The sequence below is a fragment of the Convolutriloba macropyga genome, chromosome 3 (genome assembly GCF_964194025.1).
Source record: "Convolutriloba macropyga chromosome 3, txConMacr16.3, whole genome shotgun sequence".
In the NCBI taxonomy this organism is placed as follows: Eukaryota; Metazoa; Xenacoelomorpha; order Acoela; family Convolutidae; genus Convolutriloba; species Convolutriloba macropyga.
In genome coordinates, this window is record NC_134470.1 from 30,473,356 (window position 1) to 30,494,258 (window position 20,903).

Genomic DNA, 20,903 nt, shown 5'->3' on the forward strand with positions numbered 1-20,903 from the left:
TTTTCAATCTAATTTTCAAGTAAAGTGAGAAAACGGTGTTTGAACAAAAGTTCGATTTCTCGCTAGTGGTTTTTTGTTCTTATGTGGGATTTTGACATTGATTTTCTGTTTTTTTGTTAATTTTTTTATCTGATTTTTCTAGAAATGGTTTTCCCAATTCACCCATAGTTCGTTCGAGGTCTAGTTTTTTTTAGTCAATGAAAATTCTTTGAATTGTACGTCAGGATTTGTCCTTCTATGTTTTTTTACTTCGTCGAATTAAAATTTTTCGCTTTACCTTAGTTCAGATTGTTCAACATTTTGCGTGCAATCTTTTTGACTTCTCTAGGCTAGTTTCACTCTTTTCTCATGTTAAGTGTTCTCATGTCAGTTCTCTTGCTTAAAGTGTTTTTAGACAGCAGTTGCGCAGCAAATTAATTCAAAATGAACAGAGGCAGTGTTAAAAAGCGAAATCATAAACAGAAACGGGATAAACGCACAAAGCCCTATTTTAGATGTCCCTGTGTCGTCTTCTACAAAACAGGAGAATGCTCAGCTCCAAAATGACATCAAAATAGTTTGCTGTAACATTTTTATACGAAAATCAATTTTTCACTAGTTCTTTCAATCCCAATCTTGTTATGGGAATCAACGGCGGCTATTTTTCGACAATCAGCCAATTTGCACTTTAAATTTTGTCAGTGGTTATAGTGTTATATAATAATCTCAACGTCATTTAAAGCCTGCTTTAGTGGATTTAGTTAATTGAAGTGTTTTTAATACAAAGAAATTTCTGTCAATATTGACAAAAAACTGTTTCAGCAATTATATTAGTCCTCTGGTGTTTTTTATTGAAATGCTTTGCCTGACCAATTTTTCGTCTGGTTTATGATTTAACTTTTTTTACCTCCAAAACCGGATAAACAGGTAATCCACATGCGTAAAGTGGCTAGTCAGTTCTCTTAGAGCCTTAATCTTGCCATACCAGTATCGTATTATGCGAGTCACTGAAACTTTAGGTGAGGTTAAAGGTGTGCTCGTGAAGGGTATTTCTTGATCCTCGTGAGGGGTAGTTTGACCCCCCTCAGTCAACCCCACCGATTGCACGCTCCAATGTTTGCATCCCTAAGCCTCAGCTGGCTACTACAAAGACAACCACTCAACGGCCGTTTGAGAGCGATTAGCACGACGTTAGTTGGTTATTTTGATCAATTGTTTTAAAAATCGCACTTGAAGGCAGTTTAAAGCAATTATTGTCTTTTTAGCAGCCGCCGTCAGCCTCTCAAACGGCTATTATTAAGGCGATCTCCTTTTTCTTCTTTTGCTTTACCTTTTGATTTTCGTTTTACATAAGTTTCACACGTTTTTCGTTTTACGTAAGTCACGATTTTCACGTTTGACTTCTGACTTACCTTACTCATTGTTTCAACTGAATGGATTCTAAATTCTTTCACGCATTGAGTTGCGCAATGTAGTAAATACGGTCAATGTCAAAAGAGCAAAATCAAAAGAAACTGGAGAAACCGATGAAGCCCGATCATTAAGTCATGGTGCATTAGGTTATCAAAGTTCATTAGAGAGATTGCTAGCTGATATTAGTATGAAGACTTGTCCTGCTATATATTTTTTTAATTCGCTTTACCTTTTGATCACTTTTGTCGTTTTACATAAGTCACGACTTTTACGTTTGACTTCTGACTTACCGCACTCACTGTCTCAACTGAATGATTTTTAAATCCATTCACTCAATGAATTACGCAAGATAGTGAATACGGTCAAGGTCATAAGAGCAAAATCAAAAGAAACTGGAGAAACCGATGAAGCCCGATCATTCAGTCATGGTGCATTAGTTTATCAAAGTTAGTTCATCAAAGATTGCTAGCTGATATTAGTATAAAGTTTAAGACCCTTCAGTTTAGGAGCTGAAGTAAGTGTAGGTTTAGAATCTAACTGAAACTGCTCAGTGAATTTGAACAATTTTTGAAACTTAGGAAAAAATGGTCAATTTCATTTTTTTCTTCTGTTTGAATCCCGATGTGTGTCTAGCGCGTCAACGGTGGCTATTTTTCAGCAATCTGTCGGCTATGTTCGCAAATTTTTTGCTTTACCGTTTTTGCACATGTTCCCTAAAACGCTCCTTGACATCTTGATCACGTTTTTATGCTTGTGCTCTTTCATTTTGAGTGATATTTTTGCTCGCTTTCTGAAATAAAATTTGCTGCTAATATAAATCGATTGTGAGAGAAAGAAAATAAAGCCATTGTAACTGAGTGGTTAAGATGTCAGACTGATATTCTGGATATCTGGGGTTCCAACACTTGTGAGGTGGGGTCTGGTCTTGTTTTTTGCACTGAAAAGTTTCTGAGCTACGGTCCCAATCAATTAAAATGCCTGCCTGTCGTTCGAGAACAGTTCATCTGGCATTTGTCCGTTTGTTTTTCGCGATTAATTAATGGATTCCGTCAGCCTCTCAGAAGCTATTATTTGGTCGCTCTCATTTCTTTAGTTTGTTTTACCTATGTTCAGCTGGAATTGATCAATTTGTTATCTATTTATATATAATTTAAATTTTGCATTCAATTCTCTGGATCGTATTTAAGGACTTATCCTGCTGTTTTTTTAATGTTTAACCTTTCGCTCACATTTTTTTTATTGTACATAGGTTGCGACTTCGACGTTTGACATCTGACTTTCCTCACTCACTGATTCAACTGAATGGAATGAAGAATTTATCACGTTTATACGTGAATACGTTCAATGTCAAAAAGCAAATTCAAAAGAACGTGGATGAACCAATAAATCCCGGGCTATCTTTGATTTCTAATTTTTCTGAGTTCATATACATTTTGGCTATTTTTAATAGCCGCACAGCGATAGCTGGGGCTATTATTGGCCTTCTCTTGGTTTTTTACAATTCAAAGAATTTGAATTGTATTGGGGGGCTTTGAACAACGTTTGCCAAGATATTCTACTCTGGAACGGGTTTCAAATGATTTTACCCTGTTTATAAACCTGTGTCTTTTGTTTATGCAAACTTTTCGGTTGATCCTTTTCTTCTGCAACATTCTCTCGATTTCACTTCTCGAGTCTTTTCTTCGCGCTTGCCTTTTTGGGTTTCTGAGATTGAAATAGCTCTCATTGAGATATTACTTGCTTGCTAAATTGAAATGGGTTTTAAGCCAATACTGATCACAGTCCCTGTAGCTTAGTGCATAAGGTCACCAATTCTCATCTGGATAATCAGTGGTTCGGAAATTTTTCACCCTTAGAAGTTTTTGTAGCCCGCCTGTAAGGTGCATTTTCTCGACAGGCGTTCAAGAGTAATTCGTCCGACTTTAGTTTCCTAGTCAGTTTAGAACTGCTGTCCTGTGTTGAGATAATTAATAATTGCTCTAGAACGAACGTTTGAAGCAATTATTTTGGCTGTTGTGTTGAGAAATTGTAAAGCTAGTGTCAAATTTTAAGCAGATGAAGTTAATGGGCGTGGAAGTCTCAATTGAATTGTGCTCCAAAATTGGTTTCATTCCTTCACTTTTATCTAAGTAGTGGGCTATAGCCTCTGATGACCTCATGTAACTTTATCCTTCCTCTGATAAACACCAATTGTTTGAGAGCAATTCGTCCGAGGAGGGTCGATTATATCCCTTATTAGTTGATACCACAAGGTGATTTTGAGCTAAACACATCTTGTTTTTCTGGATCTGGGCATATTTTCTGTCCTTGTTGCAATCACAGTTGGGTTCACGGGTATCAACTGCTGCTATTTTCTAGAAAAGGTTCTTGGTCTTTTTCTTTAATTGAAGCTGAGAGCAACGGGATAATTGAAGCTGAAAGATAGAATTAACTTCGCTGCCTTTTTTGAATTAAATTTTAGCTTGCAAAGACTTTTCATTCTATGTGCAGCTGGTTCGACTGGGGCAAAACTGCTTTTCAGTTAAATGCAACCATTGGTCATTGATTTGCTTCTGCTAACAATATGTTCAATATTGAAGTTTTTGCATTTCAAGATTGATAATGCACCTTTTGTTTCTAACAACTAATGATTAATTGCTCTCAAACGAAGTTTGTAGCAATTATATTAGTCCTGTCGGTCTTTTTTATGCGATTTTTCGCTTGACCAATTTTTCGTCTGACGCTTTTGACTTTTCGTCCTCAAAAACGGGATAAACAGGTAGCGCCCAGCGGGCATTATGTGCTCTTAGAGCCTTTCAGGTCTGTTTCAGCTCAAACTGTCTTGGAGACTTATACTTATGGTGTGAGGGGCGGTTCTTAGAGGTTGACACCCCCCCCCTTTTGTTGACCCCCCACCCCCACTATTGGCTCCACCCCCCCCCCCCCCCACCGCGCTTTTGCCCCCCCCCCCACCCAGTGCTGCCCCCGGTGCACCCCCCCCCCGTGGCTAGCTACTGACCAAGCCAACCGCTCGCCGGTCGTTTGAGAGCAATTCGCCCGACGTTAGTCGGTTATGTTTTCCTTGAATTGTTTGCGTGGAATTTTGCTAACAAATCATAGCAAGAACATTTGATTTGTTTTTCTGGACTCAAAAGTTCAAAAAGATGAAGAATAGCTATCATAGCTGCGACGCCATTTTTAGATGTTCTGGCTTTTAGTTTCGTCAGACGGCCTTTTTTTCGTTTTACTTGTGTGCACACCGCAAACTGAAAAAATCGACGCAACTTAACCTGACTCAATAAATTAACTTTTAAATTTGAAATTTAAGTTTTAGTTTGATTAATAGCCGCCGTCAGCCACAAACGGCTATTATTTAGGCGCTCTCCTTCTTTTATTTAACTTTACCCTTTGATCACGTTTTTCTGTTTTTACATAAGTCACGAATTTCACTTCTGACTTACTTCACTCACTGTTTCAACTGAATGTATTTTAAATTCTTTCAAGCATTGAATTACGTAATTTAGTGAATACGATCATTTTCAAAAGAGCCAAAATCAAAAGAAATGGGATAAACCGATAAAGGTCGGCCAATGTCTTTTTGAAATAGGTTATCAAAGTTCATCAGAGCGATTGCTAACTGATATTAGTATTAAGCCTAGTTCCCTTCAGATTAGAAGCTGAAATAAGTATAGGTTTAGAATTTAACTGAAACTGCACCTATTTGTCAATTTCTATCTCTTCTTTTTTTTCTGTTTCAATCCCGACGTGCGTCTAGAGCGTCAAAGGCGGCTATTTTCCGGCAATCTGCTGGCTGTGTTTTAATTTCAACTCAATTGAACTCTTGTGTTCAATCAAAAAAGCTTCTGCGGAGTGATCTTTAACAAGCTTTTTAAAAATGATTGCTGTGTTTTTTACATAGTATTTTGAGCAGTGGCCATAATTTTTTCAATCTATATCTCTATCTTTCTATCTGTATTATACGGCACGCAAGTCTATTTTGCAGATAATCCGGAAATCTGCTGGATGTGTTTACGACAAAATTGTTTTGAACTTCGCAGACGAGCAAACAGATTAAGATATCATCTTGATATCTGCATTTTCTGCTGGAAATGTAACTGAAAAACTAATAAATATTTTGTATTGGGAAGACTTAGTTTTTTAAAACCTCATATCTTCTCAGCAAAAACCAATCAGTTAGTCAGTGCATGTCTGATTTATGACACCTCTTCATGGCCCAGAGGTGTAGCTTGTGTTCCAGTAGTTCTTCTTCCCTAACTGGACTTTTTAGGGATTATTGATGTATTTCTTCAGCTCTAACCGAGCATGGGTTATCATATCAGTTTTCGAATCTTCTTGTGCTCCATACAGGTTGAAAGTTTGAAATATGATTTTTATTGGCCCTAACCGAGCGCAATGAAATGTACTTAAAATGGTCAAATTCATAGCAGATAAATTTTTAATTGCTCTCGAACAACGAAGTTTGAAGCAATTATTGTAAACGTGTTGGTCTTTTTACGACTCGAAGAGGAGTATTGGGATTCTACAGGTTTTTAGCAGCATCGAGTTTGCACATGACTTGTACTTTTGACTTTTGTTTTCGAACATTGACTTCTGTTTTCGAACAATAGGCTTTTACAATAGCCTAGTTACTTATACATTGTGATTAGGTACTGCTGGTAATTTTCATGGTCGAAAGGTCATTTTGAGAAGATTTATCCCCATAACAGTCCCTTCTCCCTATCCAAATTACAGACCCTGCAACCTGCTTACACCCTCGCCTATGTACCCCCCACGTACCTATCCACCCCCGCTACCATTTCCCTGCCCCCACGCCCCCAACTACATACCCTACCCCGTACATGCCTAACCTCCCGTCACCTAGATACCCCCATCCTACCCCACCTACCTACAGGCAAAAAGCAAGTTTGAAAATCATGAAGTCAAAAGAACCTAATTTAATTGATTATTAGTCAAACGACTATTGTCAAAAATGCATGTGTTAGTTTTGCGGCTGTCAGGCTGCTAAAGTAGAAATGAATTTATTCCGTCTAAACCGTCAAAGGTGCATTTCAATGTCTAATTTGATCGTGCTTTGAAGTCTTTTTATACTCTAAATTATACTCTTTTTATACTTTAAATTAGCTTGTGGTTTTCAAATTTGGTTCCCCTTCAACGAATGACAAAGCGTGGATCGTCGCCTTTTTTGCTGCTGCTTGGATATATAAAGATTTGACGTTTGAACTATTTAGCTTTTGGTTTCGCATAATATAATATTTCTAGCTTTTCATGAGATGATTCCGTTACACCTTGAGAAGCCCTTCGGATGTGTTAGTTCTATTGCTATATGAGCTGATAATTTTAAATACCCAGCTAGCATTGTGTGTTTTGACGTGTTGCAGTCGATGCAATTGAGCTTGTTGCCACCTTCGGCCACCGATGTGGGTCCTTCCTCATCAGTACCAGTGACACAGCTCATCAAAGTCTCCAACCCCACAAAGGTCAGTTTTCAATGCTAAGTTCGCCTAACAATCTCAGCAGCTCGGCGTCAAAACGCGAAATCTTACAAATAGCATTTAAAATAGCTAATGGTTTCAACGCACGAGCGGGCTTGTCTCGTGCAAATTTTGATCTTAGCTGCTCTTTTTGCTTAAAGAAATGACACTACCCGAAAGAATGAAGCTTTTCTCTTAATATCAGAATAGTCAAACTAAGCTGAGTTATAGCTGCGAAGCTGTAAGCTGAGCGTATCTATAGTGCGGTGATCTTGGTTTTTGTTTTTGTTTCGTCGTCTGACGCTCTTCTTCGTTTTACATTTCTTCACGTCGCAAACTTCAAAAGAGCAATTTTGTTGATCTTTTCATGCCGCTATTTCACTGCTCTTTTGCTATTTTCATGTGCCTGACGTCAATGCTTAAACTAGGGGCATTGGATATTAGGCTAAAACTCGATTAGGATAACAGAATTTTATCACGAGCAATGACTTTGAAAGTAACGGGGGGAAACGATTGTTAAAAATTCAAAAAAGTTATTGATAGCCGCCCTCATCTTCTCAGCCGGCTATTATAGCGCTCCTATTTTTTTTTACAATTCAAAGAATTTGAATTGTATTGGGGCGCTGTCTTTTTTTTACGACTCGAAGAGGAGTATTGGAGAAGTCCTTTTTTAATCAATTTTATTGGAGTGATTTTTAAAGCGGGAAATGAAATGCGTGAAAAAAATTGGAGTAATTTTGGCGCTGAACAAAAGCGAAGAGCGGAGCGAAAAGAGAGTGGTTTTTGTTCAGACCGCTGTTTTTGAGAGAGCGAGAAATTGATGTGTGAAAAAATTTTCTCTAAGCGAGCGAAATTTTTTTGTTCACGTGCGGCATTTTAAAGCAGTTTTTTATTTATTTTGGTTAAGAGGTTTGGTTATGATTTTGTTTTAATTTTAGGCTGGTTTCGGTAGTGGTTTGAAGGTTTCTGGAAATAAATATGAATTTTTTGATAATTCGGAGGTTTTTAATGTATTTTGCTGATTTTCGGTCTAAATTTTGCGTTTTTTTTGAAGATTATTTTGTTTTACTGGCTCAAATGGGTATTGAAGAAAGCCCTTCTTCTGCTTGAGCAATTTTATGATAACAATTGGTTACAGTTTTGTGGGTAGGAATCATTTTTATGTTGAGAAATATGACAAAAAAATGGCGAAAATTGGAACTATTTTTCTTAATTTTTTGCAGTTTTTCGTTTTTTTTCGTTCTGTTTTCAGCTATGTTTCTTTGCCTATTATGACTTGCCTATTGTTTTGCGAGCATCTGGATACCATATAAGCTGAAGGGAATCTTTCTTTGGATTTATACGTTTTTGAAATTTTAAAATATTTAGTAACTTTCCAGTTTTTCAGTGAAAGTTGTTTTTAAGAGCGTTTTTTTTTCATAAATTTAGCCTACAGTATTTTTTTCAAAATTCACATAAGTGGTTTTTGTAAGTACTAGTTGTATTGTTGAAGTTATTTTGGCAGAGATAGTTTTTTCGGGATTGTTTTTACTTTTTTGTTTCATGACTTTGTTTCAAGATAATTATAAATTAGTGAACGCACGTTTTGTTTGATGAGTAGTTGGATGGCGTTTAAATTGATTTTCACTTCGAATCTTATCCGGAATTCTTCCGGCTATGTTTTTTTAAGATCTGTTCACACATTTTCATGATTTTTGAAGTCAAATTGGAGTGGTGATTTTGGTCACGCCGAAACAGGAAACTGAGCGAAAAAGCGAGTGGTTTTGCGTCGTGAATTTTTTTCGCTCTAATTTTAAAGTAGAGTGAGAAAATGGTGTTTGAACAAAAATTCAGTTTCTCGGTAGTGGTTTTTTGTTCACATGCGGCAATTTCACCCTGATATTTACTGTTTTTTCGATTTTTGAATCGGATTTTTCTAAATAGTTTTCCCAATCCATTCACAGCTCATTCTGGACCTAGTTTTTTGTTAGAATCAAAATTACATATCTCACTAGTGGTTTTTTCTCCCTAGCAGCATTTTGACATTGATTTTCTGTTTTTTTTTTCATCTGATTTTTTTTAGAAATGGTTTTCCCAATTCACTCATTGTCCGTTCTAGGTCTTGTTGTTTGTTAAGTCAATAAAAATTCTTTGGATTGTACGTCAGGACTTGTCCTGCTATGTTTTTTTACTTCTTCGAATAAAAAAATGTTTCGCTTTACCTCATTTTGCCGCTTTTTCAACATTTTGCATGATATCTTTTTGATTTCTCTAGGCTAGTTTCTCTCTTCTCTCATTCTGCTAAAACTGATTTTGAACATCAGTTGCTCAGTAATTCAAAATGAACAGAGTCAGTATAAAAAGTTGAAGTCAGAAGTAGAAACGAGATAAACCCATAAAGCCCAATTTTAGATGCCCGCTATTTGAACGTCGTTCCTATAAGTCTTAGTTACCATCTCTAATGCTTATTGGTATTGATAGTAGCCCCTGTAGCCTCTCTCTAAGAAACAGAAGTACGTTATGTTCAACTACGAAATGCCATCAAAATAAATCGGACTTAAAAAATGTTTTTGTACAAAAATCTTTTTTTTTCAATATCTATTCATTCAATCCCAATCATGCTTATTGGAATCAACGGCGGCTATTTTCCGGCAATCTGCCGGGTATGTTTCTTGATTGTTTTTGTAAGCTGTTTTTCTATGAAGACAATGGTTACAGTCAATTGTCTGCGTTATATTACAAGGCGGATATTACAAAATCTCCCCAAGGGATTTTAATTCGTATTCGCCTAATTTCCACAGATCTTCAATTCAGAATTTTCGCCTAATGGCCACTAAAATTCAATTGCCTAATCGAGTTTTTGCCCAATATCCTACGCCCCTTAAACTAATTGGCGGTGAGTTTTGAGCAGAAATGTGTAAATAAATTTTTTGATCATGACTGACTTACCTCGCTCTCTTAAATGACATGTAATTTTATTAAGGTCACTTGCAGCTATTTCGACAATCTATGGGCTATGTTCTTGATTTAAGTAAATGCTGTTGCGGGTATTTGGCTTAATTAATTCCCTCTTCTGAAAAGTTTTCGCGGAGAATGCAGTGTTCAAGAAAAACAGACGTAAATCTACATCCAGACATTTGACACCCCAGAATCCGTCACGACTCGGAGACTGAAGAAAACCAAATCCAGTTGAACTTCAGCTGGTCGAAGGTCTGAATGTAAAAAAAAATCTGAATGGCCATTTTTATAAAAAAAAAGATGACTGAAGACTATTGACCGAAGAGATCTACTTATCTTGCTGGAGAGGAAGGCACTGACTGGGTCTAGATCTCACCCTTGTGTACCATATGTAGCCTAGATGCGTTTCAATTGCGATATATAAGTGTGGTTTCGCTTCTAAGAGCTGTTGAAATACCGGAATAGGTACGAATGACACTTGGAGATAATATTATAGCAAAGAGATAATCTAATCTGGTGTTTCTTCTCCACAAGATCAATACTGGATTATGTTTCTGATAATTGACCAAAATCGTGTAAACTTGTAATAATTCTGTTTCTTACAAAACGCATTCAAAACTGCATCGATTGAATTGCGGGTACAATTGTGGTTCAAAGAATCCATTTCTTCATATTAAGACTTCTGACAAACTTGGCACGTTGGAACCCTCTGTTACCGCGCTGACACATGTGAGTCTGTTGTTGAGACTTCCGGTAGAATCAGTGGCTAAATGCTACCTTAAAATCTTGTTTATTCTCAGTCTCTGAAGTTTTGTTTAATCTCAGTTGAAAGATGACATCCAGGGTTTTAATATTTTGGGTTCCATATTTGTGTACTTGTAACCTTTGTATCAGATGCGTTAACATTGAACGCTCTGTTTCAGCAAAAACTACGTCTGAGGGTGAAACTAAACTACGTTGTGAATGAGATGCCGCAGCAGGAAATGATTGAAGTAAACAACTTGCCCCCTTTGCCCGGGTGGTGAAAGGAGGTCTTGAAAATGAGAAATGACTCACCCTATCGATAACATGAATAATTTTGACCCTGTTGCTATATTTCCAAACCTGAAAATTATCTACTACAGAGAGTTTCCAAAATTATGTGAGCCATAACCTGTAACTGGTTAGCAATGCTATTCATGCTACCCGCACAATTCTTCCTTCATAAAGCTTGGAATGCAAATTAATTCGTTGCAAATGAATCGAATTTGATCAGGTGTACAATTTATGTCCTTTATGTAATTAACCATTGAGTTGCCTAGAGTTTAGACCTGATCGAAACTCGAAAACACAGTTAGAATCGAATTTAACATTTATGGAGGGTTTATGCAGTGTTTGACAGTGTAAAATTCTTTCCCCTTGATGTACAAAAAAAACAGTAGAAATAAATTTGCATAAACGTATATGACTTCGTCTAAGCTAGCAGTCTATCTTTTGTTGATAATGTTGTTCCATATCTATTGTGAGTTCCTGTACATGAGAACAATAACAACTACCTTGTTATAAAAACCAGTCAGTGTATTGCTTCCCCTTTTCGTTGTTATTCCCCCTTTAAGTTATGTTTGCATGCAACATGAGCAGAACATGGTTTTAGTTGTACCAGATGTAATTCCTCATCCTGTGCTTATGAATGTGCGAATAGTTAAGCAACCATTCAACACTCTTCGTTGATACCACCTCAATTTCACGTTGTTAAAAAATTTGGATCCATTCTGTTTCGGACCGCAGCTTAGTATATGACTTTTACGGCCCTCAGGTAGACGTGCTATTTTTTGCATTGTAACATGCATTATTTCTAAGTAGGTGTCCTAAAAACTGGTGGTGGGGATGGGGGTTTGGGGCAGGGCAGAATGGAGCCGAGAATTTTGTTATCACTGTTCTTTTACCATGCAATATAAAAATGGAAGTAGTATTTCTGTTTTCTCGATCTGTGATAGCAGTATCGTCTGACGGTACGGATTTTTTAAAATGCCATGTGCAAGCTTCATCCCATTTGTGATTGGCAAAATACTTCCAAATCCTTCTAATTTTCAGAAATCATTTCCCAACATATTGATAACGTTATCTTAGATATTTACGCACAATAAGGAATAGCGAAGGAATAGAAAAATACGCAAAAAAGACAAGCAAAAATGACCTACATTTGATCTGCTGTTTACTGCTGAGAACTGTCGCTCCTGAGAAAATAGGGAATCCTTTCTTAAAAAAGAGACTTAATAATTATTTGTGATGCAGTTAATAATTAATTAGCTGGTCTTGGCCGATTTATTAGGTTGTAATGTTTAGTAGTTAGCTAGATTGGTGGTATCAAGAACTATGGTATTTTTTCTGTGTGATGAGTAATGTATGATAGTAACGGTGCTTTCTCCTACTCTTTTCCATTAGGGCACCAGAATTGTTTTCTTGTGGGTGCTTCTCAAATATGATCTTTTTCCGATTCCACGCAGTCTAATACGCATTTAATCACTATTATTAATTCTTTGGCTGAAACTTATAATTTGTCATATCATTTATTTTGCTTCTTTTTTATCCCCTCCCTCTGTCCCCCTCGCCTCTCCTGAAACTCTGCAATTACTTGTGGCAAAGCAATTGTTTGAAATTTAATAACAACTTTGCTGCCTTGTCAGCTCCGTCCCGCAAGTTTCTAGTCTTCAAAGATGAATGAATAGATAAATGAATAGGATCTCTGAGTTTAGCAACAGATCCGTTCTTCATCTGTGAACTCAACTAAAGATGTTTCAACCCTGACTATATCCCCCTACAATCTCCAAATATTTATTTTTGTTTTGAACAGGTGTTAATAACAAGAGCGTTCAGTTTTATTGCGATGACGATGAACAAATGTTAAAGTTTCTATAATTTTGGTTGACTTAAATAATGGTTGGTGAAGTTATGCTGAGATTAAATAAATATGTAAGTGTAGTAGAATAAAAGAGTAAAAACAGTTAATATTATTGATTAATGTGTATCATTGTTCCATTCACAGCAAAACCTTTTTAGCTCTTGTATATAAATGAAAATGATTAAAATAAATTTTGATATCAAGTTTTCTTTGATTTAGAGCGTTCAAAGTTTGCACTGTCGACGTATTGGAGCAGAAGACAACTAAAAACTAAGCTCTCGAGTCGTTGTAACTTAAACGGAAGATTTTTTAAAAAAGCATGACATCACAGGAACCTCATAGAAATATTTTCACCGGTACTGCATTATTAATTGCTCCAGAACGAAATTTGTAGCATTTATTGTAAACATGTTGGTCTTTTTTATACTAAATTTTTGCATGACCATTTTGACTCGAGTGACTTTTACGCCCTTGAGTTTTTCGTTTCGGGTGATTAATAGCCGCCCTAAGCGTCTCAAGCGGCTATTATTTAGACGCTCTCCTTTTTTTACAATTCAAAGAATTTGAATTGTAGTGGTGCGCTGGCTTTTTTTAAGATCTGTTCACACATTTTAATGATTTTCGAATTCAAATTGGAGTACTGATATTGGTCACGCGGAAACAGGAAATGCAGCGAAAAAGCGAGTGGTTTTGCGGCGTGAATATTTTTACTAAAATCTTGATCTTTGATTTTTTACCGTTTTTTCAATATTTTGGAATGGATTTTTTTCTAAATGGCTTTCCATGTCCATTCATCGTTCATTCTAGTCCTAGATTTTCGTTTGAACCAAATCTCTCTCGCTAGTGATTTTTTGTTCACATGCGGAATTTTGACATTGATGTTCAGTTTTTAAATTTTTTCTGATTTTGTTTTGGGAATGGTTTTCTCAATGCATTAATTTTCCGTTCTAGATTTAGTTTTTTTTACTCAAAGAAAATTCTTTGAATTGCAGGTCAGGACTTGTCCTGCTATATTTTAATTAATTCGCTTTACCTTTTGATCACGGTTGTCGTTTACCTTACTTCACTCACTTACCTCACTCACTGTCTCAACTGAATGATTTTTAAATCCATTCACTCAATGAATTACGCAAGATAGTGAATACAATCAAGGTCAAAAGAGCAAAATCAAAAGAAACTGGAGAAACCGATGAAGCCCGATCATTAAGACATGGTGCATTAGTTTATCAAAGTTAGTTTATCAAAGATTGCTAGCTGATATTAGTATAAAGTTTAAGATCCTTCAGTTTAGAAGCTGAAGTAAGTATAGGTTTAGAATCTAACTGAAACTGCACACTGAATTTGAACAATTTTTGAAACTTAGGAAAAAAAATGGTCAATTTCAAGTTTTTTTCTGTTTCATTCCCGATGTGCGTCAAGCGCGTCAACGGCAGTAATCTTTCCTGCAATCTGTCGGCTATGTTTGCAAACTTTTTGTTTTACCGTTTTTGCACATGTGCTCTAAAAAGCTCCTTGAATTCTTGATCACGTTTTCACGCTTTTGCGTTTTCATTTTGAATGATATTTTTGCTCGCTTTCTAACATAAAATTTGCTGCTAATATAAATCGATTGTGAGCGAAAGAAAATAAAGCCATTGTAACTGAGTGGTTAAGAGGTCAGACGGATATTCTGGATATCTGGGGTTCCTACACTTGTGGGGTGGGATATGATCTTGTTTTTGCACTCATTAAAAGTTTCTAAGCTACGGCCCCATTAAATTAAAATGCCTGCCTGTCGTTCGAGAACAGTTCATCTGGCGTTTGTCCGCTTGTTTTTTGCGATTAAATAATGGACTCTGTCAGTTTTGACTTGTTTTTCTTTCAGATGATAATTTTTCAATAATGGTCCTTGATGAGTGGACATTTCCGCTTTACAAACTATAGTGAGTTAGTGTCACAGACTATATTTGGTAAAGCTTGGGTCGCTCTTGAGGGTAATATGCCATAAGAATTTGCGGAAACAACCATCTAACTAAGTACCTCTAATCAATAAAAATCAGCAAGTTACGAATCGGTAGCTTAATGGTTTTCAAGAAGGCTGTAGAAATAGTTTTCGTCCTGTTTGTCCTTAACCGATTTTTTTTGTCTGATCAGTTTTGGTGAAGGATTTGACTTTTGAATACATTTATCGCCTTGACCAGTTGGCAAGTGTCTAGTGGATCTTCAAGCAACGTAGGCATATGTGAGTGCAATTGCGGATGTTATTAATGGCTCCGGAACGAAGTTTGAAGCAATTTTTGTAAGCGCGTTTGTCTTTTTACGACTCGATCAGGAGTATTGGTACCACACAGGTTTTTTCAGCCGAAGCAAGTTTCTTCATGACTTGGATCAAAAGATACGGAATAAACCGATAAAGCGCGGTCATTTAGTCATGGATAAATAGGTTATCAAAGTTCATTAGTGTTTGCTAGCTGACATTGGTATTAAGCTTATTAGCTTCAGTTTAGAAGCTGAATTAAGTACAGCTTTAGAATCCAAATCAAACTGCACGCCGAACTAGAACACATTGACACTGAAAAAAAAATAGAAAAAGTTTCTATCAATTTATCTCTTTTCTTTTTCTGTTTAAATCCCGATGTGCATCAAGAGCGTCAGCGGTAGCTATTTTCCGGCAATCTACTGGCTATGTTTTGAAGTTTTCTCAATCATAAGTGTCAGCAGCAGCTGAAGTCGAGGCAGTTCACTACTAAAAGTCAAATGAAAAGCGTAAAAAATTGATTAATTTTTTAAAAGGTTATAGTGAACTACTTCGAACGACTTCATTTTAAGCCCCCATAGTGAATTTAGTTCCATTTTAGTTGCTATCAAACGATATATTTTAGTTTTTTCGTCTGACCCATTTGACGTTTCGTCTTCAAAATTGGGATAAACAGGTGGCGCCCAGTTGGCATCAAGTTCTCTTAGAGTCTTTCCGCTCACTAGTCTCCAAGTATGCAATTCAGAGAAACTGTTTTGGAGACTTACTTATGGTGTGACGGGAGGTTCTTGAACATCTTTCAGGCCGTAAGGGCACCTCCCACCGTTGCACCCCACCCCCCAGTTGTACCCACCCGCTGCGCTCACCTCACGCCTCTTCAATTAAACTAAACCTGGCCTCACTAAATCGTGGCTAGCTACTGACGAAGCCAACCGCTCGCCGGTTGCTTGAGAACAATTCGCCCGACGTGAGTAGGTTATGTTTTGATGAAATGGATACTTGAAGGAAAATAGCTATGAAGCAAAATTTTATCTGAGTGAGCAACGCTTTAATTCCGGTGTCGTTTTTTAAAAATCGTTTCGCGATTTTATTGCGCTTATGATTTTATCTTTGTTTGTAGAACGTCTCTTTGTTGCAATTTTCTCATATTCTTTGATATCACAGGTTATTGTGGCTTGACAAATATTGTTATTATGGTGTGAGGAATATTGTGGAGGCATTTCGAATTCGGTAAACTTTTGTTTTTTTTCGTACCTGATTTATTTGAGATAGATTTTAACTTAATTTCAGCTTTTTCTGATGAGATTTTTTGTCATTGCTTTAGATATTATTTACTCCAAAAATTGGTTTTAATTGGATAGGTCAAATGAAAATTAATAGAGAACTCAAATTAGTGTTGTTGATAAGGTTTTAAATGACAAAAATTGGTTCAAAAAAATTCTATTCAAAAACAAACTGAGAGCAAAACAAGAATGATTGTTTATGAGTGTCTGCCAAGCTTCTGATTTCTATATTCAAGCGCAACAGTTGCATCTCCAAACAACGATTATTACAGCTGATGTGAAATCGGTCTCCATTTAAATGGTGATACAAACAGTGGCCAAACAGTTACCGTATTCATGCTAAAATCGCAAAGTATTATAACTTTTCATTAATTTTTCATATTACGACTCACCTGAATTAAAATCTGGTCGAGGATTACAGTAATATATCTCAAAGTGATTTCAAACAGATTATTTTGTTGTACTTTAAAAACTGGTAAATGCTATTCAAACGAAGACGCCAAAGCGAAAGTAGAAAAGCAATCTATAGTTTTGGGTTGCAAATAGAAGTCAAAGTCAGCTGCGTAAATTTATATGAACAAACAAGCTGATAGATTTTTTTCCTTCCCTTCATTGAGAACTTTATCTCAAAAAGAGTTTTTTGTTTTTTCGATCAATTAAACAAGTTTTTTTTCTTCCACAAGAAAATCGAATTATTGAGTATTCTATATCTGGACATCAAACTGCTGAGATCAAACCAATTTTACTGTTAATGTAACATAGCGTCATGTTCTGGGCGAATCTTTTTTTTTCCTGGTTTATGCATGAATAACTAAAACCAATCAACCTAAAGCATAGATAGCAAGATGACAGATACTATTTCGGGTTCGTCAAAATGGACAAAAGAGAAACTAGTAAGCGAGGTGATGCAAGTAAGAAATCAATGAAGGGAGTCGCTTAACTTAGCAAACAAGAATCAGGAAAACAACCAAGAAATGGATAGACTTACGCTCGAATTGGAACATCAGAAAGAACTTTATAATCAAGCTCAGTCTGAGATTCAATTTTTGAGAAGTCAGAATGATAAATTAATATCAAATTTAATTAGCGAAAAAACAATAGAAAAAGTGGTTGTGAAATCTACTGTCAACTGTCACTTTTATCCAAAGTTTTTTCCTCGTTTCACAAAACAGTTAATTATTTCTGACGACTCGTATAAACTGGTTCACCAAATTGACGCTGTCATGATGATGCTGTCATGTCAATTAGTAATGATGCTGACATTCATTCTTATCCATCGTCGACAGTAAAAGACCTCAATAATATAATTTACAATTATGCCGCATCAAGAAAAACAGAACGTCTGATTATTCATACAGGGTATAATTCCATTGATCAAGGTACGACAGAAGATTCCGCTAAAGAGATGGGAGTCGTTTTATTGAAGTGCCTAAATAAAATAAAGCCTTACAAAGTAGCGATTTACCCAATTACCAAATGTAAAATACGGCAGCTTTGGACTCGAAACTAACGATAATGAAAAAACCAATTTTAACAGGGCTTTAGTTGATATAGCAGATGGTTCACGCGGCGAGTTTCAAAACACCGACGTAAAAGTTCTAGATTATAATTTGGAAAAAAAGCAGATATTCGAATTGATGGCATTCATCCACATCAAATGGAATCCAGAAAATTGTTTTTAGCTTGAGAAATTACATGTGGGGTATCAACTTTCTGGCAGCAACGTATCTATGAGACGAAACTGCAACAGAAGTGGTTATATGCGATTCAATGCGTTTGGGTGACTTTGAAAAAAAAGTTTTTCAATTGCAAATGTCTCATGTTTTTAGCCTGTTTATTCTTGCAGAAAATAAAAAGTGTAAGTTTCGAATCAAATGTCACCCAGGCACATATTACTTGAATTTTAAAATCAAAACAAGGATTGATAGTGTATGTCTTGGAATTTGGTCTTTAAACTTAATTTATCAATTCCTTACTATAGCCTACCTAATTTTACTTTGCGGTCCCAACTTACATAGATTACAAACACTCGAAGACTACGAAAAACACAAGGGAAATGCGAACTCTAATCATGAATGTATATACCAATATTAGAAATGTTGAAAACAAACACGATGAAATTTCGTATTTTTTTGCAGCAGCAGCACAAATATGCTTGATTGTTACTGAAATATGGATAAACAATAGTCAGAAGATAGCCTTGATTTTTTTAAGCAACAATCACCACTTTGTTCATCAAAGTAGATCAAAATTGACGCATTTAACGAGAGGTGGTGGAGTAGGAAAATGGGTACCAAATACATTAAAACATAAAATAAGGAATGATCTCAACTCTATTAACAGAGGTTTTTCAATCACGATGGGTTGAAATACAAGCACCGTTTAGGTACACTTCTAATAAGTGTTCCATATTGTTCCAACAAAAACATGAGCGAATTTTTTCTAGACGAGTTAACATCAGAAATTTCAGGCGCACATTCAATAACAGATATATTAATTCTATTCGGAGACTATAAAGTAAATTATTTCAATCAAAAGAAAGAATTTTTGACAGAATTTGCTAGCAACAATGGGCTTGAATTAGTCAATAAATATACTCCAACCTGGACAAATGGAAATCAGGAAACACTGGCTGATCACTGTTTAACCACAAAACATGCTGATATTGGTCACGCGGAAACAGGAAATGCAGCGAAAAAGCGAGTGGTTTTGCGGCGTGAATATTTTTACTAAAATCTTGATCTTTGATTTTTTACCGTTTTTTCAATATTTTGGAATGGATTTTTTTCTAAATGGCTTTCCATGTCCATTCATCATTCATTCTAGTCCTAGATTTTCGTTTGAACCAAATCTCTTTCTCGCTAGTGATTTTTTGTTCACATGCGGAATTTTGACATTGATGTTCAGTTTTTAAATTTTTTCTGATTTTGTTTTGGGAATGGTTTTCTCAATGCATTAATTTTCCGTTCTAGATTTAGTTTTTTTACTCAAAGAAAATTCTTTGAATTGCACGTCAGGACTTGTCCTGCTATATTTTAATTAATTCGCTTTACCTTTTGATCACGGTTGTCGTTTTACATAAGTCACGACTTTTACGTTTGACTTCTGACTTACCTCACTCACTGTCTCAACTGAATGATTTTTAAATCCATTCACTCAATGAATTACGCAAGATAGTGAATACAATCAAGGTCAAAAGAGCAAAATCAAAAGAAACTGGAGAAACCGATGAAGCCCGATCATTAAGACATGGTGCATTAGTTTATCAAAGTTAGTTTATCAAAGATTGCTAGCTGATATTAGTATAAAGTTTAAGATCCTTCAGTTTAGAAGCTGAAGTAAGTATAGGTTTAGAATCTAACTGAAACTGCACACTGAATTTGAACAATTTTTGAAACTTAGGAAAAAAAATGGTCAATTTCAATTTTTTTTCTGTTTCATTCCCGATGTGCGTCAAGCGCGTCAACGGCAGTAATCTTCCCTGCAATCTGTCGGCTATGTTTGCAAACTTTTTGTTTTACCGTTTTTGCACATGTGCTCTAAAAAGCTCCTTGAATTCTTGATCACGTTTTCACGCTTTTGCGTTTTCATTTTGAATGATATTTTTGCTCGCTTTCTAACATAAAATTTGCTGCTAATATAAATCGATTGTGAGCGAAAGAAAATAAAGCCATTGTAACTGAGTGGTTAAGAGGTCAGACGGATATTCTGGATATCTGGGGTTCCTACACTTGTGGGGTGGGATATGATCTTGTTTTTGCACTCATTAAAAGTTTCTAAGCTACGGCCCCATTAAACTAAAATGCCTGCCTGTCGTTCGAGAACAGTTCATCTGGCGTTTGTCCGTTTGTTTTTTGCGATTAAATAATGGACTCTGTCAGTTTTGACTTGTTTTTCTTTCAGATGATAATTTTTCAATAATGGTCCTTGATGAGTGGACATTTCCGCTTTACAAACTATAGTGAGTTAGTGTCATAGACTATATTTGGTAAAGCTTGGGTCGCTCTTGAGGGCAATATGCCATAAGAATTTGCGGAAACAACCATCTAACTAAGTACCTCTAATCAATAAAAATCAGCAAGTTACCAATCGGTAGCTTAATGGTTTTCAAGCAGGCTGTAGAAATAGTTTTCGTCCTGTTTGTCCTTAACCGATTTTTTTTGTCTGATCAGTTTTGGTGAAGGATTTGACTTTTGAATACATTTATCGCCTTGACCAGTTGGCAAGTGTCTAGTGGATCTTCAAGCAACGTAGGCATATGTGAGTGCAATTGCGGATGTTATTAATGGCTCCGGAACGAAGTTTGAAGCAATTTTTGTAAGCGCGTTTGTCTTTTTACGACTCGATCAGGAGTATTGGTACCACACAGGTTTTTTCAGCCGAAGCAAGTTTCTTCATGACTTGGATCAAAAGATACGGAATAAACCGATAAAGCGCGGTCATTTAGTCATGGATAAATAGGTTATCAAAGTTCATTAGTGTTTGCTAGCTGACATTGGTATTAAGCTTATTAGCTTCAGTTTAGAAGCTGAATTAAGTACAGCTTTAGAATCCAAATCAAACTGCACGCCGAACTAGAACACATTGACACTGAAAAAAAAATAGAAAAAGTTTCTATCAATTTATCTCTTTTCTTTTTCTGTTTAAATCCCGATGTGCATCAAGAGCGTCAGCGGTAGCTATTTTCCGGCAATCTACTGGCT

General features: G+C 36.1%; 2 protein-coding genes across 2 annotated transcripts in view; both read left to right on the forward strand.

Moving 5' to 3' along the window:
- LOC142336603 (AP-1 complex subunit gamma-1-like) overlaps positions 1–11,595 on the forward strand; it is a 100,826-nt gene extending 89,231 nt beyond the window's left edge. Inside the window, exons 19-20 of the mRNA XM_075385513.1 lie at positions 6,746–6,869; positions 10,724–11,595. Of these exons, the coding sequence (XP_075241628.1) occupies positions 6,746–6,869; positions 10,724–10,825 (226 nt within the window). The 3' untranslated portion in view covers positions 10,826–11,595. The remainder of the gene's footprint in view (positions 1–6,745; positions 6,870–10,723) is intronic.
- Positions 1–20,903, forward strand: part of LOC142336147 (multiple coagulation factor deficiency protein 2 homolog) — a 548,941-nt gene that overhangs the window by 456,215 nt on the left and 71,823 nt on the right. The window lies entirely within an intron of this gene.